The sequence below is a fragment of the Mustela lutreola genome, chromosome 8, assembly GCF_030435805.1.
Source record: "Mustela lutreola isolate mMusLut2 chromosome 8, mMusLut2.pri, whole genome shotgun sequence".
In the NCBI taxonomy this organism is placed as follows: Eukaryota; Metazoa; Chordata; class Mammalia; order Carnivora; family Mustelidae; genus Mustela; species Mustela lutreola.
Genome location: NC_081297.1, coordinates 7226544 through 7254086, shown reverse-complemented (window position 1 = coordinate 7254086; position 27543 = coordinate 7226544). Strand labels below are relative to the sequence as shown.

The window sequence follows — 27543 nt, the reverse complement described above, 5'->3', positions numbered from 1 at the left end:
ATTTCTAACTCCATTCATCTGCCAGTGCTAAGTTGTGGACATTCCAGTGATGACTCCCACATACATCAAAAGGATCTACAGGGAAGAAGCCAGAGTCCCCAGTTTGCCAGTTAATTGAAATAAAGCATTTTTCCCTGAGGGAAATCTGATGTGTAGCTCAGGGAAAGAAAGCACGTACCCCATCGGACTTCATTCGTGACCACACCTTGTAATTGCAAGGAAAGAATGTTCCTGGAAATGTCACTAAAACCCATTATCCATTTTTATCCCTTAAAGAAGTGAACTTGCTCAAATATCTTTTTTTCCCATTCCATTCGGAAAAAAAAGTTTAAAATCTCAAGTGTGTTGAAAATTCCAAGTAAGCTAGAGATTGGCGGTGGAGTGGCAGTAAGTCTAAGCCACAGAGGCGAGCGCAGAACCATGGCATCGTCCCCGAAGCCTGGCTCTTCTCCGTGCCTGCGTCAGGTCCCCAGCTCAACCCCAGGGTTAGTGAGCCCCAGGACTCCCAGAACTAAGAAGAGGTCATACTCATGGTTAGTCCATGACAACAAAATGCTGTAAAGCAAAATTAGCAGAAGGAAGAGCAGCCTGGCATGCACCCCGGAAACTGATGCGGAAGCCTCCAAGGGTCCTCTCAGGAGTGTCCAGGGACAACTCAGTGACAGCATGTGCTCACGGTTGTCCTCCAGGGGAGCTCACCAGAGGCCTGACCCGGGGTTTGATTGGGGGCTGGCCATGTAGGCACCCCCAGCCTAGCATGGGCCCGAGTCCTAGTCTCCCAGAAGGAAATTTAAATCCTACTGTTTGTGCAAACAATCTTGGCACAGTGGCCACTCTTGTAGGTGAGGGGAGCTTTGTATCAGTATAAAGTGCTGTTTACAAGCCTCTTCCCAGAGGGCAGCCCAGGGCTAACCCTGCAGGCAGGCCGTCTGCAAGGACTGCGGTCTCTGGCCTGCTGTGCTGTTACTGCTCTTCTGCACAGCTCTGTTCCATCTGTCGACGAAGCCTGGTGGCTCCAGGCTCACAGACCTCCCCGAGTTCAGTCACTCTCCTCTTGGTCCATCAGCCCAGCCGCCAGGACAGTCTGCTGTCCCTCTGTCCTTGGACTGCCGCGTGAGTTTCAGAACTCTGTCCCTGACTGCTGGCCATTGCTTCTCGTGGTCAGCGAGATTCTTTTCAGACAAAATTCAGATCCTGTGACTCTTCCTCTTGTAACTCTCCGGGGGCATCTGCTCTGGCTTGGGGCATGCTGTCCCAGGTCCCGCATGGTCCTGCTCCCTGTGGGCTCTCCCAGCCCGTCTGCTTGCTGCCTAAGGCCCTGCCGTGTGGCACCCCCGCTTCCGGCAGACACCTCCCCTCCCACGCAGAGCTGCTCCTGCTCTGGCCTTTGCTATCATGCTCTGTCACTGGGAACGTGACCAACGGCCTGCCCAGCCTCTTCCCTCACTGGGTTCAGGCCTCTGCTTACCATAAGCAGCAGCCCCCACCCCCCCAACCGGTCCTCCTCCATCACTGTGCTTCTCGTAACTCCTATCCCCACACGTGTGCTTTACTAATTTACCTTTTCGGCTTTGGATCTGTTTCCCCTAGCTGGAACGTAAGCTCCGTCCTCCGGGCCATGAACGGTGCCTGATGCAGCGTAAGTGCTCAGTAAAAATTCTTGAATGGTTTTAGTGAAGAAGTCAATACAGAGATTGACTCAGAAGAGTGGAGACTCCGAGGTCACAAGTGTTAGTCCTTGGGGCGGACCCCGTGGGAGTGTGATGCGGTGAGCCGTGGTGGGTGGGCTGAGGAGCTGGTGTTTCCGTGACCAGCTCAGATGACCTGTGTCCGTCTGTGGCTGAGCGGAAACTGCCGAGAGCACCGAGGAGAATATTCGGGATGCAGTGGAGTCGAGGAGATATCTCCGCGTCCGTGGGATCCCGTGGCTCGTGAGGTTGCCGTGCCCATGTGTGTGTCTTGCTGACGGGGATTGGATTCACTAGGTTGTGTGTGAGCTTGTTTTCTTGTCAGAGTGTCTGGCCCTCCCTACCTCACCTTACAAAATCTCTTCGTAAGGTGCTGGGTGTCCTGTATCGTTTGCTCATGAAACAGATCGGTGTAGATAACTGGGAGCTTGAGGAATGTCCTCCACTGTTGTTGGCCAGTAGCTGGCCTGGAGGGACTGTGCTCTGCCTTCTGGGTCTCTGTTGTTCCACCGTATGGCTTGTCGTTCCCAGTGTCCCATCCACGTTCCTCAGATACACACCAAAACCGCATAGATGAGCTGTGTTTGGGTGGGGACAGCCCATAATTCTGGATTATTTCTGTTTTTATCAGAAGCTGAGGAGAGATGTGATTTTCTTTCTCTTTTTCTTTCTTTTTTTTTTTTTTTAAGATTTTTATTTATTTGAGAGAGAGAGAGGGAGAGAGGAGAAGGTCAGAGGGAGAAGAAGGCTCTCCATGGAACTGGGAGCCCGATGTGGGACTCGATCCTAGAACTCCGAGATCATGACCTGAGCCAAAGGCAGTCGCCCAACCAACTGAGACACCCAGGCACCCAAGATGTGTTTTTCAATGGGATAGGGACGCCCAGAACTCCAGCCACAATCCGTCCCCTTATTGCCAGTTCCCGATCGGTATCTGTGGCTGCTGTGGAGGCTTGGGAAGCTGAGGTCGTGGTGGCTGCCGCTTTTCCTTCATCAGGACCCACAGTAGGTTAGAAGAGAGTCCTTGGTCCAGTGCTTGGGAAAAACACCAGGTCTCCTGGTGTCTGTTGTCTTTGACAGAAGCCTCGGTTAAAAGGATCCCAGCCTCTGTGTACACAACTGATTTTCCTTAAAGGACGCCCTCGCACGCGTTCATAAAGGGCTCTCGAAATGGCCACGTGGCAAGCCGGGTGGCTTTGGTCCCATCTCAAGCGGTGCCTATTGCGATTTCTTTGTTGCGGCGCGCTCCCTCTGGCGGTTAGCGCTGAGCCAAGAGAGGTGCCACCCGTAGCCACGGTTAGTAGTCGTGTTTCCAGCATGAGCAAACGGACCAAGAGACGGAGACATTCCAGGCATGTACCGCCCTCCCCGCGAAGAGCATCGGGCACGCTCCTGCCGCCTTGAAGACCCCCCCCCCCCCGGCCTGCGATTTCTTCCGCTCCCTTCAGCTTTGAGTTATGGACCTGTCGGTGTGAATGTCGATTTAACCCGTCGGACGGAAGCTCTTCTGTGTTTGAGGTTCGGAGACCGAGGTGAGAGGCCGGAGAGAGAAGACGAAGCGTGGCGACGGGAGGAGAGCTTCTTTCTTCTTCCATCTGCTGCCGCCGAAGGGGTGGGAAAGCCTGGGAGCTGTTCCCTGATGGTGGATGGCAATGTGGTTTCTATGGTGACTGATTTCTTTTTCTCTCGTTCCGCGGCTAAATCCAGCAACAACAACAAAAACCCCTCACAGCTAAGTTTGGCCCTCGGGGGGGGGACACTTAGATTCTCACCGAAATCTGCTGCAGGCCCCCTGTGTGGGGCCAACTCTTCATTTCTTTGGCATGACGTTCCCTGTCCCACGTGGCACGGTGTCTATACCAGACAGTTTCGCAACGAAAGGGTCTCATCAAGTTAAACTCAAATGCTCTTTTTCAAGAAGGGCTGTTTTCGACGGGGTGGGGGGTCATTTTGGCGTCAGAGGGACGGCTCACCCCCTGGGGTCTTACTCGTCCTGGGCTCACTGCACACCTGCGTGGGAAGGCTCTGCCTGGCACGTGCAGCGCCCCTCCGAAGCCGTTCCTGTGGCGTTCAAGATTTTGGAGAGGTGTTTGAAGACGAGCCTCTGCGGGGTGCTGGACGGCGGGGAAGGTCAGGCCTTCCTGATGTGTAGAGGCGTGCGGGAGGGTCCGTTGGCGGCGGTTCCTCGTGTGCTCCGGGTTCATGGCCCGTGGTGGGTGAATTGTGTAATGGCAAGAGGACGATGGGGGCCGCCTTGTTTATTATGAGCGTAGGAGACAGTCTTGGGAGAGACACACTGAAGAGGGCAACTTTGGTCAGATGATGAAGGTAACTGCAAACACCACAGAGTCTGCGTCTTCGGAGTTGGGGCTAACCACGGCACGCACGCGGGGGCCCAGATGCTGCTGCCTGCGGTGGGCCTGGTAGCGCTCGCTGTTCGATCTGCACAGTCAGATTTTAAGAAGAGAGTCAGCTTTCCCTTATCTGCTGCCTGAGTTCTCATTCCCAAACGGCTTCTGTTGGCCGCTGATGAGTCTCGCTCCTACCAGTCACTGCGGTTTTGGGGAAGGCAGGATGACACGAGCGTGGACTCGGCGTGATTGGGGTTGGGGCGTGGGGCAGGGGCCCAGCGGAGCTGCGTGAGACAGAAACATTGCAAAGTGATTGTCACGTCGTATTTTTATTTTGTTCAGATTTTCCGTGTCCCTCTCCGTTAATCAGAACAATGAAGAAGTGATTCTACTTGTTTCTTCTACAAGGGACTTGGTAATGGGGCACAATAAAATTGTATAGAGGCTGGTTTTTTCCACTAAAAACACACAGAGATCCTTTGTAGGTTAGGTTGGACCTTTTTTAAATTTTTTAATATTTTGAATTTGTTGACAGAGAAAGGGAGCACGCAAGTATAGGGAAAAGCAGAGCGAGAGAGAGAATCTCCAGCAGGCTCCATGCTCAGGGCAGAACACAGGGCTCTATCTCACGACCCTGAGATCATGACCTGAACCAGAATCAAGAGTCAGATGCTCCACCACATGAGCCCCACCCCCCCGGGGCCCCGGTTAGATTGGACTTTTAATCTCCACCTGCCTTTCATAAACAGGCACCTGCAAATTGCAGTATCTCCAAAAGGGAGACCAGTGTAAGGAGGTGTCTAAATGCTTTCCTTCGGGGGTTTATGATCTGATGGAAAGGGAGCACCCAGCACACTTCTGGTTCAGTGCCGGGAATCCCCAGCTGTCCCTGAGCTCCGTCCTGCCTTGAGAAAGGCAGCCGGAGGGGGTGTGTGTGTATCGTGAGTGGGATGACATGTGCTTGGACGGCCATCCAGCCCGAGTGACCCTCTCTTGATGGCATGAAATCAAGGGGAAGATGAAAATCGCCTCCAGTATTGTCTCCAGCCCCACGTAGAACCAGGATAAACAAATCAGATAAACGTTTACATGAATATATAATGCTGCATTTAACATTTAGGAAGAGGAAAGGACTCTGTCAAATAAAAAAAATCTTTAAAAAAAAAAAAAAAAGAAGAAGAGGAAAGGGTAAGTTTAGAATAGTAGAGACTCGGCTTAAAGCTTGTTCATAGCTACCAAGATGCCCCGTGTGGGGTTGCTGGTGAGATTCCTGGGTCCCAGCGGGACTGATTCTTGCCCCTGGCGTCTTGATTTTCCTAAAGGTCCGTACGTGCGTGCATACTTAACTCCAGTCTGCAAGGGAGTTCTGAAACCTTCGTCCTCTCGATTGCGATTTTGTACACGCGGGTCCGTTCGCTGGACCTCAGTTGTTCCTGAGCTGCCGATGATTCTGAGAGGCTGCAGGTGTGCCCGTGGGGGGCCAGGACGGGAGCCAGGCCAGGCCAGGAAGTGTCACAAATCCTTGTCCTTGTGTGGTGAGTCTCCCCGCTTCGGAGTATCTCTGGAATACATAGATACCCTTTCAGAGCCATCAGGGTGCGGTGCAAAGGCACAGGATGAAAGCGTTGGTAAAGCTGGGGAGACTTCGCGTGAATGAGGGCATCGTGCTCCCGTGGGAGCTCGTTCCCGATGAGGGTTCTGATTACTGAGCCCCACGGGGTGGGAGAAATAGCCCCGGGCCCTCTCCACGTGCTGGGACATTATCTGCACAGCAGCGTGACGCGGTGGGTGTCCTTGGGCTTCCGGGACCCTTGGGGAGTCGTCAGGCTCAGAGTGGTCGATCCCCTGTCCTGCCCTGGGCCGGGAGCCCGTGGTGGGCCCAGCATGCACACAGAGACCTATCAGCATCCCAGGGCCGAGCTCTTTTTCTTTAGAAGTGAACACGGGTGTTTAGAGGCTGAGCCCAGTGAATATTCTTGCAATGAAGAATGAGAATATAAATCCCAAGAGTGTGTGGGATTTGCCTATCGAAGGATCAGGTCAGCTGGGGTCTGCCGAGTGACCCTCCTTGTTAAGTCACCTCTGACAGAGGCTCAGCTGGCGTTTTGTTTTTGTTTGTTTGTTTTTTAAAAATTTTTAAAAAGATTTTATTTATTTGAGGGAGTGAGAAAGTGAGAGAGAGAGGGAGAGAGCACAAGCAGGTGGAGGGGAAGGGAGAGAGGGAGAAGCAGTCTCGCCGCTGAGCAGGGAGCCGGACGTGGGGTCTCGATCCCAGGACCTTGAGATCATGACCTGAGCCGAAGGCAGGTGCTTAACTAACTGAGCCTCCCAGGTGTCCCATGTTGGTTTTTAGGGCAGGATGATCTTTCATTGTCACAGTTAACAAGTGCCCCTGTTTCTTTCAAACACCTGCACTCCGCACCTTTTGTGGGCCGGTAGGAGGGGCCCCATTTTCCCTTGAGTGCAATTGGCTTGGGAAGAAGCCTGTGACCAGTCTGGGTCAGCGGTATTTGAGGAAGCCAGCTGCATGGTTCGTAGCATGGGTGACCTGGCTTTTCAGAGGAGACGTGGGGGAGGGGCGGCTCTCTCTTCTTTCTCTGCCCATTATCCGACCTGGCTGAGGACCCTGGGACCCCACAGCCGTCTTCAGGCCCCGAGAAGAGCTGACTGAGGGAGGAGGTCCCCAGAGCGTGGAGAAGGACGGAATGAATCCGGGCCGTGTATGGCATGGTTGCTTGCCCCCTTGACGAGCAGCCTCGAGTGGAACAATGTGTTGTGGGATGTAACAGATTTCCTTACAGCGTATGCCAGTTCAAGTAGGGTTTTCTGGCCTGGCCATGTTAAGGTGGCCTCAGGGATCAGTACCCGCTAGGTGACTCGTCTGTTTGTGGGTTTGAAGTGAGAGTTTACTACTAAAAAATAACAGACCCTTTGCTGCCGTGGGGGGAGGCAGGCAGGTTAACGAGTCCCCGAGTCATCTGTCATCACTGTATTATACACAGAGTATCTGTGCGGGTGTGGTGTGTGTTTTCTCTTCCATCGTGGCATCTTCTCATGTCCTACGCTAGATGTTCAGCGTGGTGGCCTGGGGGAGGGTAAGTAGCGACACTGGGTCTGCGATTGTAGACCGACCCAGACAGATGCCTTGTCCAGATTTCCAGGGATGGTCTGCAGGGCTCCTCAAACCCAAGAGATGCGGAGAGCTGCCGGGTTGGCTAAATGTTGGAGACAGGCGCAGGGGACCACGGAGGCTCCTGGACCGTGAAGAGGGAGGAGCCCACACATGTAGGGGTCCTCTCGAGCGGGGAGGATTTGCTGGTCAGGGGCGTGTGGAGCGTCTAGAGGTGGAGCGTCTGGAGGCGGGTGCAGGTGCCTCCGTGGCTGGGGGCTGGAGAGGCGGAGGACCGTCCCATAGTGCTGAGGACAGCGCCCCCAACAAACATGATCGGCCCCCAAAGGCCAGCAGTGGCAGGAGAAGACTTAGCCCAGCGAATTAATACTTTCCTCCCCCGGGAACAGGTGGACGGTAGCAGTCAGGACAGCAAGGTTGTGAGGAAGGTGCTGGAGACTTCGAGCCATTACCAGGTCTGTGCCAGGTGGCCTGGCCGTTGGCACGTGCAGTGACGGGATCGTCCCCACCTGCGTCAGAACACCGTTCAGAGGAGCGGGTGCTGGTCCGTGTCTAGAAGGCTCGGAGCACAAACTCGGCCTGCTTTGTGGGACAGTTGTGCTCCTCACCCGCTCTTCTGTCTCCAAAGGGTGGTGTCCTCCCGAGTGGGGACCGATCGGGGCTGTGGTCCTAATTTGCAGGACAAGCTTTGGGTTGCATCGGGGTTGGCAGCCGAAGGGGCACCCAACAGTGTGTCAGCCGCGTTCCATCCCTGGGGTGTGAAGGTTGGACTCCCCAAGCAGAGTGGCCAGCGTGCTCTTCCTCGGCCCAGGGCGCTGGGACTGCCGTCCCAGCCCCTCCCCCGAGTGTTGTCATAGAAACGGGAAGAGATGCCCTGGCTTTATCAGGGAGAGGATGAACTAAGTGCGGGAATGTAATCACCGTTTACCCACACACACGAAATCAGCCGTGGCTTTTCCCATAGTGCTGCTGCTGTGAGTAAACCTGAATTTCTTGCCACTTACAAATGCTTTTATGTGCTAAATGGTAATCAATGAAAGGCGTTCTCTGTGCTCTGCTTCATTTTTATTTTTATTTTTTTAAACCTGGTGTACCAGTTTTTGGACTTACTGTGAAATACGTCTTCCTCTAGTTACCTGTTATAAATCTTGTGGTTCAGGTTGAAGTATATATGGTACTACATTTTCTCATTACGATTTTTTAACTTGATTTACTGCGTGACTCGTAGATAAAACCACTATTTACAGCTGTAAGTAAAGAATGGAAATGCTGATTAGTGTTCAGCGTACAGATTTTTTATTACATTTTCGTTATAAATATTTCATTGGCTAAATTTAATTCAGGGCAGTGGAATTAAAACGTAATAATGCTATTGATTTAATAAATGCTGGCATCTTCATGTCCGTTTTTAGATGAAACTAAGATAATGAGAGTAATTTTCTAGTGAACGTATGAGCACTAGATCTCGGGTAGAACAAAAAGAGGAACAATATGATAGATTACACCAGATTTTTTATTTTTTTTTAGCACATCTCATGCTGATAGGAGTAAAGGCATTAAAGCATATAGTTCATTATATATCAATTTGAATGTAATACTAATTAAAACTTTCCTTTGACTTCTCTGAAGCCTATTCTTAGAAATTATGTAAATTAATTGAGGCCTTTGAAACGATGCCTGTGCGATGTTTGAGTGCCCTGTGGACCAAAAAAGTGCCTTGCTGGAACTGAGTAAAATTACACCGTGCAGTATCTCTGTTGAGACAGTAAGAGATGGGGGTGCTCTGGGCGCCTGGGGGGCTCAGTGAAGCGTCCGACGCTTGATCTCAGCTCAGGTCTCGATCTTGGGGTGGTGAGCGTGAGCCTCCATTGGGCTCCAAGCTGAGCGTGGAGCCTACTTTAAAAAAAAAAAAAAAAAAAAAGAGGTTTTGGTGCTTAAAAAAATGCGGTGGGGAGGCAAATTGGCAAATACCTATCTGGTTTTTTGCCCGTTTTATTTCAGATCAACATAAGCAAAAAGGAGAAGACGAAGAATTAAAGGTCAAGGCTCGTATGCCCCCCCCCAAACCACCCCAGAAAATGTTCTATAGCGTTTGATGGTGGAGCTTGGGTTAGGAGTCTGGTTTCCACAGGGGAAGGGGGGAGCACTGCTTTTCTCACACTGAAATCCTCACCAAGTGCACTTTAATTGTATTGTGTTAATTAGCTTGAACCCATTCCCCCCGGGGTCCCATGCTTACACCGTCCTGTCAGGCGAGGTGTGTTTCTCCAGTGAGGCAGGGTGGGAAGGAGCATCAGCTATTTTAGGAGTCGGTGATGGCCACACAGCACGTTTTGAGGGCATAACCTGCTGCTCCACCAGCCCCGAAAGTAAATGCAGAGAGATGAGTCGGGCTCAAGGAGGAATGTGGCCCACAAGGGGCACCGCAAACGGTGGAGCATTCCGTCTTTCCCGTCCCCTCTGTCTGCTGTGTCCTGCTCGGTCTCTGCTTCATCTCCTGGAGATTAATACTCAGGGCCGCTTGTCTGTTTTATAAAGGGCTTCGCTGCTCACCCTGAAGCTTTCTCACTCTGCCGGAGATGTTTGGCGTGCTGCTTCCTCCCGGATGACTAACAGGGAGACCGCTCTGTGCACTGGTGTTTCTTCAGTAGCTGGGTTTGATTCTTCCAGAAGCCGCTGGAACCTTTTCCAGGCACGGCAGTCCCTTCCAAGGCAGGGACCGCAGCAGGGGCTGGTGTGGGCCGTGGTGGGTGACCGGGGTGGACCCCTGCAACAGGCAGGGGGGATGCCCCGAGGTCGTCCAATCTCCTTGACCTCTGCCTCTCGAGTGAAGTAGAATGAGACATCAGGGGGGCTGGGAAGCCGAACAGCCAGAGACACCATGGTTCGTCCATACTTCCTTTTCTAGCCTGACAGTTTGTACTTATCTCTCCTTGCTTGTTTTCTAAGTAAATTTCAAGCTTCTCCGCGCCAGGACTACATCCCCGGCTTGCTCCTCATTCCGTGTACATTAATGTGTGACCCGTGGCATTTAAAATACTCCTGATGGGTTGAGATGCGTGTGCCCTTTGCAGCCGGGAGCATGGACTGGCTGAACCACGTTTATCAGATTAACCTGTCTGCGTTAACGTTGATAATGTGAGGAGATGGGTATCGATGAAGCATAGCCTGCTTATAGGGCACGGTAGTCATTTTGCCGCACACAGTTCTTAAATCTTCGTTGGCTTCAAGAACACGCGAAAGCAGTCGTAATCAGTTGTTGATTTTTGATGAAGACCGTGTATGGACATGCTGGGCATAATTTTTAGTGTCGCAATTCTCTGATGCTTTTTTTTTTTTTTTTAACATGCCATTAGAAAAGTATTAGGAATTAACAGCAGAAATTTGGAGGTCAAGTGAATGATTAGTATTAATACCTGTTACTTTTTAACCTGGCAATACCTATCTGTGAGATAAAATTTTAGGAGCCCATAAGCTATGAAAGTTTTATTTGTTTGTTTACTGATGAACGATGGATAAATAAAAGATCCTTTATGGCTTTTGCTTCCTAGTCTGGTCTGTACGCCGAAGCTAAGCATGGATGTGGTCAGACCACTTGGGTTTGGATCTGGCTTCTCTGGTGAGCTCTGTGTCCTTGCTTGGATAAGTTAACCTCTCTGTGTCTTAGTTTCCTTGCTGTAAGATGGACACTCCCCCATAGTCTGCTGTGAGGGAAAGGTGGTAATACAAGAAAGTACTCACAGGTATTTGCAGTGTGCTGTGTTCGACATCACACGCCAAACCAAGTTATTCTCAGTGCAGAGTGCCTGAGTGGTCACGGGCGAGGGCAGGAGCTCCTGGGTTCTGGAAAGAACAAAGCTGATGGAGAACAGAAGTTGATGTACACATAATCTCTTTTACAGTGTCCTTCCACCGAAAATAAGGTTCCCTGAAGAGCGATTATTAAGGTAGGCTGGTAAGACAGTCCTCCAGCAAAATGAATGGCGTTTTACTTCTGATCAATATAAAACCACTCCAGGGCAAAAGTAAAATGTGTAGCAACGGGTGTAGATGGGAAGGACATAGCCCATCTTTGTTAAACGAAAGTTTTTCTGTAAGCAATTTAATTGGACTCCCGGACATTTAAATAAACAGTATTTCTTGAGTGGGACAGGCGTGTTTGTGAACGCACTGAGGATTTAGTAATCCCTCCTGATTTCAGGAATAACATCATTCTTGATCCAATAATTGTGAGGTGTGAATGATGCCCTAGAGCTTTGCAAAGGCAGGAATGCATCGTTCAAACCAGAGTGGATTTTCTCTTATCTCTCAGTAGATAATCAGTTTTGCGAATCATCTTCAAGGGCCAGGAACTCTGTTTTTTAACATCGAGAATGATTAGCTGTGTTTGCGTAAATGAACGCGTGTACTCTGACTGCATTCACAGCCCAAAGTAAATGGTCTTGGTGGGGGGTGATTACATTTGTTTTTCAATGAGAGTGTCTATACATGTCCTCGTATACGAATATGAATGTAACTATATGCACAGAGAGAGCTCAGAAGGTCTATGCGTTCTTATTTGGAAATTTACTGGCATCGAATTCTTTAATTATCATAAAAAACTCTATTTTTTAAGAATGTCAATGACTCCCTTTGCCTTTTTTGATCAGACTTACATGCCTAAACCCGGTATTTTAAGACCCAGCCTCCAGAGCTAAATTTATGAAGCCACTTTCCCATAATCTTTTCTTTAACCCTTCCAAGTCTTGTGCTTTCCTGTTTCAAATCAGGATTCACTCCTGTAAATGCTCGGGTCGCCATCGTTGTGGCAGTAGTGATTTTTATAGGCTGCGGTAAACCTGTTCCTTCTGGAATTTCTTTAAGGCTGGATCTTCGATAGCTCTTCTTTGTTTTTCTCCTTCCTTCTCTGATAATGTCGTGTGTGCGTGTGTGTGTGTGTGTGAGTGCGCGTGTGTGCTCTGCGTCACATAGTACTCTGTGTGTGTGTATGTGTGTGGTACGTTGGTGGTGTTTAATGCATGCTTATTGACTGAACCATAGAATATGGAATTGGAATGAATATTGAGAAGTCATCTCGTTTTGGACGTTTCTTTAGCTCACTCCAGTAAATACATGTTGGGGTCTTTATAGGATGACTGGGGAACACGAACGAGAGAGTTCAGCTCTGGCTGGGAAGTATTGCCCCAAACATGTGGGCTGTCTATCCTGTTTGTTTCAAGATCTCCAGGGGCCAGCTGGAAGTTTCCCTGGCAGCCCTCTGAGCGGATACCCTTCTGGACAGAAACACTGGAGCAACAGATGGATCGTCATAATTGAACTCAAGATCATCTTGAGTTCATCTTTTCTCCTGGATTTTAAAAAATTTCATTGTGTTGACTTGGCTTTGACACGGGTGGTCATTGCAGGATTGTTCTTTTTTCTTTTTTCTTTTATTTTAACGTACTGATTAAACAGTGACTTTAAGAAAGGGGAAGGTGGGAACGGGGGTGCAGGCCTGTGTCTCACAGTTGCTGGGCTTGTCTCCGGAATGGAGACTTTGCGTTTAAGGGGCTCTTCTGCGTGGATGTGCATTATTCGAGACTGGAATAGAAATGCCTGTGTTTGGGTGCAGCTACCTCGCATTATGTCTGGCTTCCTTTTTCGGTATATTAAACACTATAGGGTTGAAAAATTGTCACATGGTTTGGAACAAAAACAGATGCATTTCCTCAAGGCGGAGGTCCGTGTGCTTGCAAGTGATAGAAAGCTGGTAGCAGTAGTTTAACATGTAGGAAATCTGAGCCGTGATTAACAAGGAGAAGACTCCTTTGTGAACCTTTGCTCACTGAGCATTAGCCTTAAATTGCTTAAAAATTCTTGTAAAAAAAAAAAAATTTATTTATGTGTTTGAGAGAGAGAGAAAGAACATGCAGGACCAGGTTGGAGGGGCAGAGGGAGAGGGAGAAGCAAACCCCCATGGAGCAGGCAGCCCGACACGGGACTCGATCCCAGGACCCTGGGACCGTGACCTGAGCTGAAGGCAGATGCTGAGCCGACGGAGCCACCCAGGCGCCACCTTCAATTGCTTAAAAATATTTTACGGTCACTGAGATAACATACCATCAACACCATTTAAATTTTTTAAAAATAATAATGTCATTAGTACTTTATTTTCATCTCACATATGTCTTTGTATGATTTTGACGTGAATGATATGTTTTATGGATGAGCAGAGAGATAGAGACACTCGGTGGTCGACAGACAAGCCCGTGGACCCCTCCAGGAAGGAGGGAGGAAGCTGTGTGATTTCTGCATGAAATGATGCCCACTTTACCTAGCGATGGAGTCTGATGCCGAATACACTGAAATCCTCAATGGTAAACACTTGTAACGCCAGCTGCAGCTCTGGAAGGAGGTTATCTGAGGAGCAAATTGTTGCCCTAAGCCTTGATGCTCTATTTCTAAGGGAAGCAGCCAGTGCCTGGTCCTACCCCACAACTGTGAATGAGATAAGGCAGCTGTGAAGGGATGTCTAGTAGCGGAGAGCTCCTGTTGCCGCAGAGTTTTCAACACAAGCCTGGGATCTGTGTTGGAGAGATCGGGGAGGGCTTGGAGCATTGATCCAGGAGGGGAGTGAAGATGGCCAAGGACTTCAGGTCAGTGGTCAAGGTCAAACTGAGATCCTGGGCTGTAGAGAGGGTCTGGCCGCCCTGCGTCAGCCCTGCTCGGAAGGCTGGCTCTGCTCAGAGCAAAGGCAGGAACAGAAGTATCTCAGGCAGAGAGCGGGCCCAGAGCTGAAATTGTGAGGGGCTGAAGACGGTGGGTAGATCTGAAGCCCGGAATGCGGTCAGGAACCCCAGACGGTGGAAACACAGAGGAGAAGCAAAGCCAGGTAAGGGACCAACGTTGCAAGGAGAGTGCCGTGGGCAGAGGCGGCCAGAAGCTACACCTTTCCTGAGATTGGCGAGCCACATCTCAGAAGTGTTTAGCCTTGCAGGTGTGAGTCATGAGAGGGAGCACGGCGGCGAGGAGGGACGTCTGATCGCACAGAGAAGCAGAACTTCTGTGAAAACCTTGCCTTCGTCCGGGCCGTTCATCGTACAGTGGACCCCAGAACCGCGTGGATGTGAACTCCAGCTACACGCAGATTTTGTTCGCTCGATACAGTCGAGTGCTGGAAATGTGTTCTCGCTGTGAATTTCTTACTAACGTCGTCTCTAGGGTACTCTGTTTTAAGAATATGGTATATCATTCAGACAACTTATAAAATATGTGGTAATCGACTGTTTATGGGACCAGTAAGGCTTTTCTGGTCAGTGGTAGACTCGTAACTTTTGGGGAAGTCCAAAGTTACGTGCAGATTCTCGACTGTGTGGGAGGTCGGCGTCCCTAACCGCTGCGTCGCCCAAGGCTGGGCTGGAGTTACACGTGGGTCCTTAGTACCTGAGGACATTTCTGTCCTGTCAGGCAGGCGAACAATGACTACTTCAACTTGTTGACTGTATTGAGGCAAAGTTTACATTATGGTTTGGGAGTAACTCCTTCTTTCCTAAGGGGAATTAGAAACGGAAAAGTATTTATCTGCGTAACCGATTCATATGCCTCAGTTCCCGCTGCTGGTGAGATACTGGGGGTGCTGGTGTCTGACAGGAACTGTAATGTTCCGTCTTTTCATTGAGGTGTCATCTCGTGCTTTTGGGTTCAAGTTTACTGCTTTTGTCTCATCCCCTGTGGTTTCTGGCCCTGTCTTGGCACTGTGCTTAACACTGTGTTAATATGCATTAATTCTCTCTACTGCTTCTTTGATTTTTTTTTTTTTTTCCCTAAGCCAGCTTCCCAGCCACCAGTAAAAATCAACACTGTCGTGGTACCTGGGTAGCTCGGTCAGTGAAGCGCCTGCCTTTGGTTCAGGTCATGGTCTTGGGGTCCTGGGATCGAGCCTGGTGTCGGGCTCCCTGCTCAGTGGGGCATCTGCTTCTCCCTCTGCCCCTGCCTGACCCCCTCCCCATTCTGCTTGTGCTCGCTGGCTCTTTCTCAAATAATAAAATCTTAAAAAACCCATTGTATTAAGTATAAGACAATAAAATCATCTCTTGCCTTTAAGAATATTTCCTTGTGCTTTGCGTCCTATGCTTATGACTTTTGTCAAGTGTTAGCTGTTACGTTCTTAAGGAATCCGTAAAGATTGAGAATGGGCTAGCTCTCTCCGTGAGTTTTTTGTCATAGGCCGTGGCGCACCGAACACATCCGTTCTTGACTGTCACCCACCTCACCCCGCCCCCGCACGTGGCGGCACCCTTCACTTCAGTCAGACCCAGGATTTATTGTGCACCCACTGGGTTGCTGATCCCTTGGTGGACGACTGTGGCGACATGCGAAGGGTCCTTGTGGTTCTGTGGGTGTCTGAAGCCAGTGACACAGTGAAGGGATGGGGAGTTTCGTAAGCAGGTCTTCTGTGCCCCGAATGGCTCTGGCTAGGGGAGCCGTCCCAGCCCCACAGGACTCCGTGTGACGATCCTCAGAGTCACGCGTGTAGAATGACATCATTGAATTATTTAAAAATCCACTTTAGATTTGCAGATGAAAGAAAGTAGTAGTAGATCCCTCGGTCCTTGCATACTTCCCAGCCAACCGATGTGTTTAGAAACAGCAGGATTTATTTGCAGCTGTTAACGCCCTCAGCGACGGGCTGCAAGTACGTTGATTTTATTCACTAGCATTTATCCAGGCTGTGAGTTCCACGATGACCTCCATCTCCGCAAAATGAATCCTGTTATCCAGAGTCTGGCCAGCCTCCCCTGCGGTCGGATAGGGAACATGAATACTGAAATTTGTTTCCTTGAGTCGGCAGGAAGGCTCTGTCGGGCACACAGAGGGCTGCTGTGAGTCGGTTATGAATCTGCCAGATGCCTATTAAAGTGGGGCTTTGTGCATCTTTATTCAGCGGGAGTCAGGTTCTGATGGTGTGCATGGCTGGGTTGGACCGTTCTGTGCACGCATTCCTAAGATTGGCCACTTACTGCTGGTAACTGATAAGCTGTACGTTCTTGGGCACAGGAGACAGGGACGAGCTGTGTCAGCCACAGGGTCTCTCTAAAGCCCTGCGACGTAGCTCCAGGAGCAAGACGCCACGTTTCCTGAGGGTGCACCTGCTGTGTGTTTCAGATCACTGCTTGCCTCCATTACTCTGCTGTGGTTCACGTAGAGCACCTAAGAAGACCAAAGCAGGGCCTCGTGGATTTTTCTTGCATAGCGTGAATTTAACCCTGGCCGCAAAAACCGTGTTTTCTTCCCCCGGAGAAGCAGTGGAGCCCGCAGAAAATAATTAAATTCGCATTATCTTGCAATAATGAGAAATTTATAACGGGGAGGGTTAATTATTTCAATTCGACTTCAGTTCCCCAATAAAATGTCTAAGGAAAGCGTGCACACAGCGCCCGAGTTAATTGACAATACCGTCAGCTTTCAGCATCTCTGTTCTTTTCCCCGCAGGATCATGCCGATCTGCGAAGCCATTTCTTCACAGTCGGGATGAAGCTGGAAACAGTGAATCTGAGCGAGCCCTTTCATATCTGTCCTGCATCAGTGACCAAGGTGAGCTCCCTCCCTTGCTCCTCACCGCTGTCTCCAGCCGATCTGCTCACCGTGGGCCAGATGGAATGTGCCGGCATAGGGGTGGACCGCGGCGCGGCGCAGGGAACAGCACATCGGGGCTGAACGGCACGGCACACCAGCCGGAGCGCATTCTCCCCAGGCCACGCTGTCCTAATCACCCCCATTGTCACACAGATGTTGTCATGTGCCTCCTGTTGCAGCAGGGATTGGGTTAATACGGATTAGACTGTTGATGTACGTGTCCTTGAGTGACTTGGAAGGAGGGGCAGGTACGCGGCTGAGTTTACAGCAGTGAACTCTACCACGAGTGTGTGCCACCTTCTGTGGTTGGCCAGGGTCACATCCACGCGTCCATTTGTTCCCATTCTCGTTAACACAAACTGCCGGGCAGTCACACGTGGTCGTCACTGCCGTAGTAACTTGGTCCTCTTCCGCTGACCGGCCTCGGTGTGTTCGAGCTGCATCTGGGAAATGCCGACCCGTGTCCCGTCTCCAGTGTGTGTCCCCACATCCGGCTTCCTTTCTGCCGTTGACTTTCCTTCACTAAAAGGAGAGCCCGCCTCTGCGTTTCACAAATTTGAAATGGGATTACCTTTAACGTGAAGTCATTTTTATGACGGTCTGATGGTCTTTTTGATTTTCATTTCCCCTGGCCATGCAGGAAGTCACCTGGGGAAGTCACACCTACAGTATCTGTTCCACCTTAAGTGTCCTCTAACAGGTGGCGGGGAAACTGAGAAACCCAGCGTTCTTACCCAGTGTGTGTTTTAGTTAATGGCCTTTTGCAAGAGAACTTAATTAACGGTCCAGAAGTCAATTCCATTTTAATTTCTTTTACCAAGGAAGACTGGATTTGTTAATACAGTGATGAGGGCCTGGGAGTCATTTGTATGCTCTTTTTTAAATTCATGATCGGTAATTGAGAAACACAGTGGTGATCATGTATTTCAGAGTATGGGAAATGGTTAGAATCATGAAATGCCTTTTTCCTTTTTTCCAAATCTTTTTTTCTTTAGAACATAAATTACTTAGATGTAACTCGTACAGTTACCTATTTAAAGAATAACTGCGTGCCCGAGAAAATTACTCACTAAGATTTTGCAGGACGGTTTTGGGGTTGCAATTTATGTCCTCACAGTCCTACACCATGTATTCAAAGCCTTTTTATTTAAATTGACCTTTGGGGTTCCTGAGTGTGTATTCTGGTAGGTGCACATTTCCCCAGAACTGTTGCGTGGTATTTGCTAAAGCCTGGCCAGGCTTTCCCTTTGTTCCGGCTGTGGCCGATACACTGAAGTCAGCTGCCAGTTTACCTGGAAGGATATTACCCGGTCCTCATTCTAAGAGACCACGGTGTCCACTTTACCTGGTGTTTCTACAGTGAAGGAAACAGAGCAACAGATGTGCTAAGTGCTGTCAGCAGTGAACTCACACTTTCATGCCTGTAAATAGTTGTAAGCGATCGTGTTAGAATGTGGTGCACTCCTTACGGTTGGGTGCAGCCCAGAGATCCTCATCTTGTTGGATAGAGTTCCACTAACAGTAGTTTGGTTTCCCGATAAATAATTTTTTCTCTAAATAGGTCTTATTGAGGATGGGGCCAGCGAGGCTATTTTCTCTTGATTTTTTTTTTTAAGATTTTATTTATTTATTTGACAGACAGAGATTACAAGTAGGCAGAGAGGCAGGCAGAGAGAGAGGAGGAAGCAGGCTCCCCCGCCAAGCAGAGAGCCTGATGCGGGACTCGATCCCAGGACTCCGGGATCATGACCTGAGCTAAAGGCAGAGGCTTTAACCCACTGAGCTACCCAGGTGCCCCTCTTGGTTTTTTTTTTTAAGGTACATTTTCTTTTTCATTTTAGTTTTTCGTAGCCTTTTTACCAAAGATCACGCACTCCGTCTTTCTGTCCGGCAAGCATCCCTTTTTCTTCTCCTCTTAGCCCTGTGTTATTGACACATGGATTGAAATGTGCACTCTGGCCCCTTAGCACATATGGGCACGTCCCCATGTTCAGGGCTCCCTACAGAGAGTAAATATCAGGATATTCCTGATATAGTCACTATTTATAATTAAACCAATTCCTCCTAACATTGGAAAAGGTTTTAGAGTATTATGTTTGAGCCTATAACGCTGCGCTGTTACTACTCATCATAATGAAAACCTCATTTTCATTTTCCTCAAGGCTTTTCTACATGGCACACCTGGGAAGAAATAAATAACCTTGAAGCCAATAGTCAAGAAAGCGTTTGACTGTAGCAGGTCCGAGATGAAATGTCCCACCGTACAGTGCGATTATAGATTAAGTTTCCGGTGATCCAAAACAGTGTGATACTGACTGATGATGGTGACGATGACATATTTGTGTGTGTGAAATCTGTCGTTGTTTAGATCAACAGTCTTGGTTCTGTCCCTTTCTGTCCCTAGCTCTGAGCCACACAGTCCTGGGCCGGTTGGTTAACTGTAGGGTCTTTTTCTGAGACCTGCAGGTTCTGGACCAGATCGATGTTTTTGGACCATGTGCACCATGACCCTGATGGATTTGAAGAAACTAATAGAGCTTTTATTCTGAAGTGCGCACACATGAATATGCATTTTACTAGGTTTTGGAGATTCCTTAGTGTGCGTCCTTATGGGGTCCAGTGGTGCTAAGAGATTCAGCCAGCAGAATCCCATGCTTCAATTATCCGCCTGTGTGTGTGTGTGTGTGTGTGTGTGTGTGCACATGCACCTCCCACTCCACTGGGTTTTGTAGGCACTACTCTGGACACTGGGAATGACAAAAGTCCTTGCTTTTACAGAGCTTTTATTTTAATGGGGGGGGCAGAGACAAACAAAATCAGTAAATCTATATAGAAGGTGACATGTTCAGTGCTAAGGAGAGAGACGCAGCAGGGGAAGGACTAGCGGAGGGTGGCAGGCCAGCGTGTGGGATGTGATTCTAAATCAGGCCGCAGGGAAGATCTCTCTGGGAAGGTGAGGTTGGGTCCTTTGCTCTGTCAAGTCCACTGTCAAAGGCGGACCTCGGGCAGCACAACAGTAGTCATTTACCAGAATTAACATCGAGAAGAACAGAAGGGAGTGCGCTCTGCCACTTTGCTTTTAATCAGACTGCTTCTGGAAGATATTTTGTCAGTGAAGGAGCCAGGAATCCTAGCTTTTTAGTAAGTGTTAGGATTTTGTAAGAAAGACTGGGTTGTGTCTGTCAAGCTCGTAAAGTGATGTCTTTCTTCCTGGCCTGGTTCACATACTAGATCCTTCAACCCCATCATGCTTGACAAAAGTGCCGGGCCCATCTCGGTTTTGCGTTCTGCCCTTGCCATCGGTACGTCTTGCTCCTGCTCCCTCACTGAAGAGAGGAGACTGCCCTCAGAGGATCCGTGGGGGGAGACCGATTTGGGATCAGTCCCCAGGCAGGAATGAGGATCTCCGGGACAGAGGGCACATGCAGGGTGAAGCCTTGGGGGCCTGTACTCGGACCGGAGTGGTCAGGAAAACGTTCCAGCAGCATTGACTTTCAGGGGCACCTTGACAAAAGACACTGCTGTTTTGGAAGAGCTTTGGCGCAGTGGGTGTTGAGGCTGGGGGGGTGTCAGGCAGGGATGTGCCTGCGGGGGTGCACGGGGTGACCTTGGGCTGGAGCCTGTGGTGTTCACAGGGCTAGGAGGCAGGGTGAAGCCAGAAGTCCCCAAGCCCGACAGTGGAGCTTCTCCAGTGATCTGGTGTGAGCGCGTGGGTCCCAGGTGTGGACAAGAAGAAACCACTGACCTTTCAGGGCCTGTCTTGGTGTTGCTGTAAGCTTGGCCTGGTATCCCTGTGTAAGTTTGGTTTTCTCACAGCCCTGGACGTCAGTTGACCTCCCGTGTTGTTTCCTTCTCTGTTTTATGTGAGTACTACTCATTCGCTTCTCTTGCCGTTAAAATGGCCGTGGTGATCACCTATCAACCAGTTCGTACCTGGACCAATTTCATAACACACAATGAGGGGTCGGTTTGTGCTGAAATCATTTTGATGAAATGTATTTATGGCCTTTGGAAGTGGTGCCAGCATCTCATACTAGCTTTTCAGGAAAATCCCACGGAATTAATCCTTGGCTCTGTGGTCTGTGTTTTCTTGCAGGTTTTTAACAATCATTTTTTTCAAGTGACTATTGACGACCTAAGGGCAGAACCCAGTAATCTCTCGATGCTGTGCCATGCGGATTCTTTGGGGATTTTACCAGTACAATGGTGCCTTAAAAATGGAGTCAATCTCACGCCTCCCAAAGGTTCGTATTCTGTGAAAATACGCAGTGTTTGGGTGGTTCGCGGTGGGTGGGTGGGGGCATCCTACTGTCACTGAAGCGTGGCTTTGTTAATCTCCAGAAGTTGAGGTTGCAAACTATTTTGACATTGTGAGAAGAGTATGTCTCTCAGGTGGCTTGACGCAGGAGTCAGTCCCAGCTCCCTCCCCGGTGAGGTGCGTGACTTTGGGCTTCTCGAGAAGTCCGCTTCTGTCCACCCCGGTTCCCTCTTGGTTATCGTGCGCGGGGCTGCTCGTGTGCATGACAGAGGACGCAGCATCACTAGGTGATCAGGGTTGGCTCAGCGCTTAAATGTGTCTAGAAGTGGGTTTAAAAATGCAACAAGGGACACCTGGTGGCTCTGTGGGTTGAGCATCCAACTCTTGATCTCAGCTCAGGTCCTGATCTTGGAGTCGTAAGTTCGAGCCCCGCGTTGGTCTCCACGCTATGCAAAAACCAACCAACCAAACAAACAAATGCAACCATATGCTGAAGAAGCATTTCTTAACATTTTCATTTCCAGTAATTTAAAATTTCCCCAGAACTCGGTCACTCTTCTGATAGCCAACAATTTGATGCCCTAACGCATAAAAATAATCCAGTCAGGAGCCGGGTTGCATGCAGTTAATTTCAAACTGGGACCACGTACCACATTGCTGTTGGTAAGAACTGTGCCTGGGGTTCGCATGTAGTGTGCTGTCCCTGACCGAGGTGATGGAAGAGAGCAGCCAGATGGAAGGACAGCGGGCAGGAAGGAACACAGAGGGAATGGTAGAATAATCGCAGGGAAAGGGGGAGGCGATTCCCTGGAAGAATAAACTTACGGCGGGATACCAGTAGCAACCCACAAATAATATGGGGGTTCCGTGCTGTCCTTCTCAGCTGGCCAGGGACTGGATTACGGGTATCGTTCACCATGTTGGGGGGCTAATATCCTGGGGGAGGTTCCAGATGCCTCGTCCCAGATGCAGCCTCTCCTGCTGCTCTGCCTTGCTGGTCTGCCCTGTGCTCCGCCGGGCTTCTCTCCCGCTCCATCCTCCACGCACACCCCCACTGGGGGATGCCTGTTGAGTGTGTCCACCTCCGCCATTGACCCTTCTTGTTAGGGGGCTGCGGTGACAGAGCGTGGGCTTGTCACAGTGTGGTGAACTTTTAGAGACCATGGTTTACCCTCTTGAACATGCCTAACTCATTTTGTCCTCAAAATGAGCCTGGCCTCGGGACAGGGCTCCATCACAGAGAGCTTCCGGGACCCACCTGAGGCCACATCACAGCGCTGGTAAGTAGCGAGGGGTCAGCCTCCCAAGTCTGTGTGGCCCTGTGATGAAGACCCCAGTTCCTGAGGCCTTGCATGTGCCTCTGTGTTGGTCCTCATGGGCGACTCTGGCCAGATTGCCTTTCAGTTTTCAAGACTGTCACATGAGACACCAACGGGACTCTACGAGTGCTCGGCAGAGTCCAACAGTGACACGAGTCTAGGTATCTTTATAATCCTCTCTGATGGTCCTACAGCATTTCCAGTGTGACGATCTCCTGGGAACAGATCAGGGAAGTCTTTTTCTGCTGCAGAATCTAGCGACAGGTCACTTGCTGTGTTTGAAAGTCCCGTGGACCATCTCTAACCTTGTGCTGGCTAATAGAATCAGAGCGTTTGTGCGGAGGGGTCCCTGTCGTTGAAGAAAGACTTCTAGATACCCAAAATGCTGTGTGGTTGGACTTTCTAAATTCCCAAGTAGTAACAAGATCTATTTAAGAATTTAAAGAAAAAATGAGTTGGGTGAACAAAAGGGGAAAATATTCGTGTATGCATTTCAGCTGCTTGATTATCCCATTAGGCAGGAGTTAAATGTCTCCCAGATTTTTGGTTTACCAAAATGTTTACCAAATGTTTACCAAAATGTTTACCAAATGTCTATATTTTAAATATATTTATTATGAAATTTAAATGTTAGAAATATGTTTTGGAAAAGATAATGTTGGTGTAATTTGGATACTTACTTAGAAAATGTGTGCGCCTATTGGATAATTGCATTCCATGATATTTGGAAAAATATAGTTGGAGAATTACAGTTCTAGGGAATAATCTTTTCAAGTGCCTGTGGTTATAGCAGAGTCTTGGCTTTAATTACTGAGCTCCTATCATTTTGTGGCAATGTATTTGTTGGATATTTATATATATGTTATGCACGTCAGTAAAATATATTTGTTTTTGTAATTAAAGCAAAGTAAAATGAAGAGGTGCTACTGGAGGTTTCTGTGGTGGTGATTTTATGGTTTCCTCATGAGGTAGTTTGTCACATGGGTTACGTGTCAACAGCAGGGCTGGGGATCCTTCTGTAGAATGTTTCCAAACCATTCTTTGCTTTATTAACATACAGACATAGATGCTCTTCTTATAAAAGTTATTCTGAGCTTTATACATAGGGTATGTAGGATTTATTATACATGTTGAGAAGTGAGTTTCACTGTTTTCTTGTGTGTATGTTTTCCATGAACATATTAACATCGTTTGGATTTCCGTTAGAAATGGAAACACTGCTTACAGTTACCATGTACTGCCTGGTCCCCAAAAGATAGCCTACTCGCTCCCCAGTGGGAAGCAGCTATCAAACACGAGATACCTGGTGGTCTGGGAAGATTTGCAAAGAACATAGACCCATACCTACATATTTTTGACTTTATTTCTTAATTAAAAAAAATAATCTGTCTCCCGACTTTAAGGACTGAGAGAGTGTAAGCTAGAACCTATAGGCAGGTTTCAGTAGGTCTCTGGGAGAGCCAATGCTTTCCTGGTAAGGAAAGGGCAGAACCTTGGAAGTTTTACTCCATTCACTTAAAACCAGCGCAGGACAATTCAGTATTATAGGCACTATAAAAGGTAATCAAGCGAGTAGATAAATCAGCTAAGCCAAAGTGTATATAGGTTATCAGCCGTGACTTGCTGTTTTTAAACTACTTGATTTAACCTCGTTGGCGTGTCACGTGAAGGATGAGGCGTAGAAGGAGAGGGGCCAACATCCCGTCCAGGGGGATTTCGAAGGAAATATTAAGCCTTTCCTTTGGTTGCAAGTCTGTTGTCAAATGGGTGTGCAAGGGCTGGAAGTAATCTGCTTATTCCAGCACCTGTCTCCGCTGTTTGGCCGCTAGTAATCGGTGCTTCCATTGTTAACGTGACTTCAGAGGTAAAGGTGGGTTTTCCATTCTTACTGAGACGCAGAGTAGCGACCCCTCATTGGTACGGTCTTTTCCTAAAGAAAAGGCCTGGACACTGACTGATGAACTTTCCCCACTTGGTGATCTGCTATCTTTCAGACCTACCAGAGGGGACAGAAAATAAATACCCACACTCCTAAAGCAGGTGCTGGCGTTTGGCCACATTTGATTTGGGTTTTTATTTTATTTTATTTATTTATTTATTATTATTTTTTAAAGATTTTATTCATTCATTTGACAGACAAAGATCACAAGTAGGCAGAGAGGCAGGCAGAGAGAGAGGATGGAAAGCAGGCTCCGTGCTGAGCAGAGAGCCCGATGTGGGACTTGATCCCAGGACCCTGGGATCATGACCTGAGCTGAAGGCAGAGGCTTTAACCCACTGAGCCACCTAGGCGCTCTTGATTTGGATTTTTAAAAAACTAAATGAGGTGTTATAGAGTAAAGAAGACTGGGTCACCTCTGACTGTCTGTTGCTCCCACTCAGTGTCTGTTCGTCGGTGAATCCCGTTGGTATTTTGGGGATCTGACTGTGTGTCATCACAATCACCCTGGTCCAGGCCACAGTCAGATCTCTCCAGGACTACCCTCGAGCCTGATGGTTGGCTGGTGCTGTTACAATGTACCCGTTAAGATGCCCGTGTTTTAAGATGTCCCTTTGGTCCAGAGCCTGCTGCCTCACTCAGTGGCAAGCGCAGGTCACAATCCCAGCCTCCGGCTCCCCCTCGTTCCCTGTCTGCCTCATTTCCTAAGATGCCCTCCACCGCAGGCCTTGTCTTTCCCGGGACGTGACACTCGGTCCCCTTATGCGTCCATCTCCCTCCTCCTCCCTCAGTCTCAGTGGAGGTGCCGTCTTCCCCGGGGCGGTCTTCCTTCGCTCTCTTGTTGAGTATCAATTACAGATCCCCCCCCCCCCAACATATGTCACCTCCTTCCCTGTGTGGCCTCGCTGCACAGAACTTCTTAGCATGTCAGATGCAAGTCATGTAGATTTTACTTCTTAGTCCTGTTCCGTGTGTGTCTCTCCGCTGCAGCGAAAGATCCGGAGAGCTGAGATTTTTCTCCGGTTCTGTGCTCATCCCCAGCGGCTCTTGGGCAGTGTGTGTTGAGTGTTGAATGAATTGAAGTCCTGCCTATGTTCTGTGCTCGACCCTTCCCACCCTTCCTGTCCGCCATGACTTCAGCGTCCCCCATCCTGTCCGCCCATGACCATACCCACCTTCCTAAACCTGTTGTGCTCCCACAGCATGACTTGGAGGCTCTCACTGCTTGACAGCAGATCTTTTCAACACGTGCACACAGTAGGACGCCACGCCTCTTTCTATGTGACCCTCGCCCTGTAGCGTCCTATAGATATTTCTCCACGTTGGTGCATATCGATGATTCATTCATTTTGCCTGTTGTGTGAGCAGACCGTGATGCTTGAAACCAGTGAGGGCCTCTGCAGGTTGTTCCTGGTTTCTGTGTTGTGAATGACATTCAGAAGTGCCTCTGCGTACATGTGCCCGAGTGGGAGCGGTCTCTCTGAGGATGCATCCAGCTGTGGGATGGCTGCTGGGGCTCACGTTTCGCATCCTCCTCACTATCCTGAGTGTGTTGGGCTTGAACATGGCCCTTCCGACGGCTGTGAAATGGGTCTCCTTGTTTCGCTTTGACGTCCCTAATCGCTGGCCCGGTGGAGAAGTTCCTCGTTGGCTTGTTGGCAATTTGTATTTCGTTTCCATTGTTGATTATACTTTTTGCCCTTCCTCTGTTGATTATGGAAGTATTTATATTTGAATATGAATGCTTTCTTTGCCTTACACTCACCACGTGTCAGAGTCTAGCCTGTGGCATGTTGCTTCACTTCTCATGGTATTTTATGTTATATTGAAATATGAAATTGTAATGTCAGATACTACCAGCCTTTTCCATTATGATTTGTTTATATGTCTTTGGAAATCTTTCTTTACTGATGTTCCTCTGTGTTTTCTTTACAAATCTTGAGGTTTCATTTTCTGTATTTAGCTCTTTTTAATGTGCTTGGAGTGAAGTTTTGCATGGCATGAGGAAAGAAAACAATTTTATATTTTCTCTGAAGTTGAATTGGATTTTCAGATTCACCCGTTGTCTCAGCATCATGAATTGAATAGTCCGTGATTTCCTCTCTGATCTGTAAAGCCACCACTGGCAGACAGGGAGTCCCGTAAGGGGTGAGGACCTTTTATCTGTTCTTACTCTGCTTTGCTGGTCTGTTTGTCCATCTCGCATAAATACTTTTTCCTTTATGTCTCGATATCCATCAGGTGAATCCCTCCACTTTTTCTTCCTTTTCAAAATTATCTTGGTTGCTTTTGGCAGGGTATTTTTACAATTTGGATTTTATAAGAATCAGTTTGGAAGACGCTATTAAAAGTCCCATTGGATTTTAATTGACAGTGTGTTGGACTTAATTAATTGAAACAAATTGATATTTCACTATATTATCTTTTTATAACTTTCAGTCTTCTGCTAGAATTTTTCCAAGGTACATTTTGCTTGCTGTTGTGAATACGTTTTTGTTTTTTTGTAATGACTGTGGCCAGTATAATGGAGTACCACTGGTTTTTGCATGCTTATGTCCTATCCAGACGCCTTTGTAAGGCAGGTCCCCCCAGAGCAGTGTGTGTAGGATATGGACAATCTGACTCTCGAAGGTTTTGTAAAACTAGCTTATAAAACCATTTGGCTGGTGTTCTAGTTTGTGTTCTGTTGATTATGAATTTATTTCCTTGAGTGATTAAGTTTAGTCATGGTTACCACTTCTGTTTGAGACAATTTTGGGAATGTGTACGTATTTACAGAATTATCTGCGTTTTTTTGGAAGATTTTATGTATCTATTTGACAGAGGGAGAGCAAGGGGAGTGGCAAGCAGGGGGAGAAGCAGGGTCGCCGCTGAGCGGGGAGCCCGATGTGGGACTCGATCCCAGGACCCTAAGATCTTGACCTGAGCTGAAGGCAGTTGCTTAACCCACTGAGCCACCGAGGTGCCCCCAGAATTACCTGCTTTAGCTGTGCTTTCAAATGTATTGTCAGTATTCTATTAGGTAAACTAACTGTTCAACCGTTACATATTACATAAAATACATATTACCTTTCTGTTTGTTCTATAATTTTCTAGAAGGTTCATCAAAATATCATTGTGAGATTGAGGCTTTGTCATCTTGTGTGTGTGTGTGTGCATGTGTGTGTACATGCGTGTGCGTGTGTGTGAAGCATGGTAGGACATTGAAGTCTGGGATTTGGGGGCTCGCTGCTGTTGACCCTC

General features: G+C 48.6%; 1 protein-coding gene across 5 annotated transcripts in view; it reads left to right on the top strand.

Annotated features, from left to right (window-relative positions):
• Window positions 1-27543, top strand: part of SFMBT2 (Scm like with four mbt domains 2) — a 228742-nt gene that overhangs the window by 126390 nt on the left and 74809 nt on the right. For all 5 annotated transcript variants that reach the window (XM_059183765.1, XM_059183762.1, XM_059183764.1 and 2 more), the window contains 2 exons: window positions 16641-16742; window positions 20881-21028. In XM_059183765.1, coding sequence (XP_059039748.1) covers window positions 16641-16742; window positions 20881-21028 — 250 coding nt within the window. The remainder of the gene's footprint in view (window positions 1-16640; window positions 16743-20880; window positions 21029-27543) is intronic.